The sequence below is a fragment of the Glycine soja genome, chromosome 7, assembly GCF_004193775.1.
Source record: "Glycine soja cultivar W05 chromosome 7, ASM419377v2, whole genome shotgun sequence".
NCBI lineage: Eukaryota > Viridiplantae > Streptophyta > Magnoliopsida > Fabales > Fabaceae > Glycine > Glycine soja.
This window is the reverse complement of record NC_041008.1, coordinates 36,946,557-36,950,160: the sequence shown is the minus strand read 5'-3', so window position 1 is coordinate 36,950,160 and position 3,604 is coordinate 36,946,557. Positions and strand designations below refer to the sequence as shown.

Below are 3,604 nucleotides of genomic sequence, written 5' to 3'. Positions count from 1 at the left end.
ACAGCTTCTTGTCACGGTAAGCCTTCACCATATGCTTGTACAACTTGGATGATTCATATGCATTTTGCCTCATCTCCTCCAACTCCAAAAGTTGCAGCTTCCTCTTCTCCCTAGACAAAACTTCATCAAAATTCATAAATTTTAATGCCCAATATGCCTTATGTTCCATTTCCACCGGTATATGACAAGTTTTCCCATAGACCATTTGGAATGGGGATAGTCCTATAGGAGTTTTGAAGGCAATCTGATAAGCCCATAAAGCATCATCTAACTTAGCACCCCAGTCCTTCCTTGTAGATGCCACAATCTTCTCCAATATCTTTTTTAATTCCCTGTTAGAGACCTCATCCTGACCATTTGTTTATGGGTGATAAGGTGAAGCCACCTTATGTGTTACACTGTAGTGCCCCAACACCTTCTGAAGTTGGACATTACAGAAATGGAAGCCACCATCACTGATCAGGACTCTTGGTACCCTAAAGCGCAAGAATATGTTCTTCTTTAAAAATTTGACAATAGTCTTTGCATCATTCTTCAGAGTATCCACTACCTCAACCTATTTAGAAACATAATCAATGGCCACCAATATGTACTCATTCCCATATGATGAGGGAAGAGGACCAACAAAGTCAATACCCCAGGAATCAAAGACTTCCACCTCGATGATATTCTATAGAGGCATTTCATTCCTTCTTGATATACTCCCTATCCTTTGGCATTGGTCATACTGAGTTACATGCCCATGCGCATCTTTAAAAATTGAAGGCCAAAAGAAGCCAGATTGCAAAACTTTTGTTGTTGTTTTATCCCTACTATAGTGACCCCCACAAGGAGAGTTATGGCAATGCCACAATATACTTCTGGACTCCTCCTTGGTCACACATCTTTTCAGCAAATTGTCAGCTCCATTTTGAACAAATGTGGGTCATCCCAAATATAGAAATGAGCATCATGCAAGAATTTGTTTCTCTGCTATAAATTAAGATCCTTGGGGATGATTCCTGCAGCCTTATAATTAGCGAGGTCAGTAAACCACGGTCTTTCATTCACAACCAGCAGTGATTCATCCAGAAAATCATCGTGGATTTCCAATTCCTTGTGTGTGACTTCTTCATTAACTAGTCTTGATAGGTGGTCAGCTACCAAATTCTTTGATCCCTTCTTATCTTTAATGACCAAGTCAAATTCTTGAAGCAACATTATCCATCTAATTAGCCTTGGTTTAGAGTCATTCTTTGTGAGAAGATATTTGATGCTTGCATGATCTGTAAACACAATGACTTTTGATCTAACCAAGCATGATTAAAATTTCTCCAGTACATAGACAATAGCAAGCATTTCTTTTTCAGTAGTAGCATAATTCAGCTGAGCGTCATTCAGAACTTTGCTTACATAATAAATGAGGTGAAACACCTTTCCTTTTCTCTATCCCAGCACCGCACCAACTGCATAATTGCTTACATCACACATTAGCTCAAACTCTTGACTCCAATTTGGTGTTGTAATCACATGGGCAGATACTAGTCTGGCCTTTAGAGTGTTGAATGCCCTCAAGCACTCTTCATCAAATAGAAACACAACATCCTCGTTGAGTAGGTTACTCAATGGCTTGGTGATCTTTTAAAAGTCCTTAATAAACCGCTGATAGAATCTAGCATGTCCTAAAAAACTTCTAACTCCTTTTACATTGACTGGTGGAGGCAATTTTTCAAAAACATCGATCTTGGCTTTGTCCGCTTCAATTCCCTTGATGGAAATCTTGTGCCTCAAAACTATCCCTTCTCGGATCATAAAATGGCACTTTTCCTAGTTTAGCACTAGATTTGTTTCCTCACAACATTGTAATACTAGCTCCAAGTTAGTCAGACAACAATCAAATGATGATCCAAATATTGAAAAGTCATCCATGAATACTTCATTGCACAGCCCAAAGGGCATTCTTCTATAAGCAAATACTCCAAATGGGCAAGTGAATGCAGTCTTTTCCTGATCATTGGGGTCAACAGCAATCTGGTTATACCCTGAATAGCCATCCAAGAAATAGTAGAATGATTGTCCAGCCAGCCGCTAAAGCATCTAATCCATAAATGGAAAAGGGAAATGATCTTTTCTCGTTGCATCATTCAGCTTTCTATAATCAATGCACATACACCAGCCTGTGACTGTTCTTGTTGGGATAAGATCATTCTTCTCATTTCTCACTACAGTCATTCCACCCTTCTTAGGAACCACTTGCACCGGAGTTACCCAAGCACTGTCAGAAATAGGGTAAATGAGTCTTGCCTCCAACAACTTGAGAACCTCCTTACGTACCTCTTCTTTCATTGAAGGATTGAGCCTTCGTTGTGGCTGTCTTACTGGCTTGTACTCCGCTTCCATCATGTTCTTGTGCATACAATATGAAGGGCTGATTCCATTGTGGTCTGATATTTGTCATCCAATAGCAGCTCTGTGTTTCTTCAGAACTTCCACCAATCGGAACTCTTCATCATGAGACAAAGTATTGTTGATCACTACCAGTTTTGCTTCATTGTCCTCCAAAAATACATACTTGAAGTGCTTTGGGAGGACCTTTAAATCTAATTTGGATTTCTCTGTTGGGAGGTCTTTTTTTAGCTCTTCAAATGGACCTTCCTCTGATGGACTTACTTTTAATCCATCCAACTCCTCCAGACAATTTCTCAAATCTTTGTCTTCCTCCTTTGTGAAGCAATCAGCAACATTTATCAGTGCTCTCTCCAGTGAAGAGTGAGACGTCATACTTTAAACCACCATTGCAACTTCTTGCTCAACTGCTTCCACTTTGAAACATGCCTTGCGATCATTTGGATGCTTTATTGCGTCAAATAAGTTAAAGGTAACCTTATGATCATCAAAACTTATTTCCAAGTTACCATTGCCTATATCAACTACAAATTTGGCTATCAACATTAAAGGGTCAGCCTAAAATTAGTGGAATATCTGCATCCTCTTCAATGTCCATTATAAAAAAATCTATAAGAAATGTGAATTGGCAAACTTTAACTAACACATCTTCAACCACGCCATAAGGTCGTGTGATTGAGTGGTCTGCAAGCTGAAGTGTCATTCTTGTGGGCACAATTTCTAAATTCCCAATTCTTCTGCACATCGAAAGTGGCATCAAATTGATGCTAGCTCCCAAATCAATCAGTGTTTTTCCCACTAACACAGCCCCTATTGAACATGGAATGGTTACACTTCCTAGATCCTTGAACTTTGGTGGTAGAATTCTTTGAATGATAGCACTGCAATTTCCTTCCACCACTATACTTTCATTGTTGATATATTTACCCTTTTTGATGAGGAGATCCTTCAAGAACTTGGTATAAAGTGGCATTTTCTGCAAGGCCTCTCCAAAAGGAATTGTGATCTTCAGCTTCTTGAAAATATCAAGGAAGCGAGCAAAATATCACTCCTTGTCCTTCTTAGATGGCACCAAAGGGTATGGAGCCTCCTTAACTGGGTTGGGGACTACCTCTCTCTTTCTCTCTCTAGCCAATTCACTTTTAGTGTTCCTCTCTCCAGTCTCTTTTCTCTCCACTCCTTCAATCTCTCTCTTTTTATTTTTCTCCTCATTTTCTGC

At 39.5% G+C, this 3,604-nt stretch overlaps 1 protein-coding gene across 1 annotated transcript; it reads right to left on the bottom strand.

The window, feature by feature from the left end:
* Positions 1 to 2,763: 2,763 nt before the first annotated feature.
* LOC114420640 lies at positions 2,764 to 3,358 on the bottom strand. Its single transcript, XM_028386485.1, has 2 exons — positions 3,020 to 3,358; positions 2,764 to 2,943 (listed from the first exon to the last, which is right to left on the bottom strand). Exons 1-2 carry the CDS (start codon positions 3,356 to 3,358, stop codon positions 2,764 to 2,766), a joined length of 519 nt encoding a protein of 172 aa, XP_028242286.1.
* Positions 3,359 to 3,604: the final 246 nt, after the last annotated feature.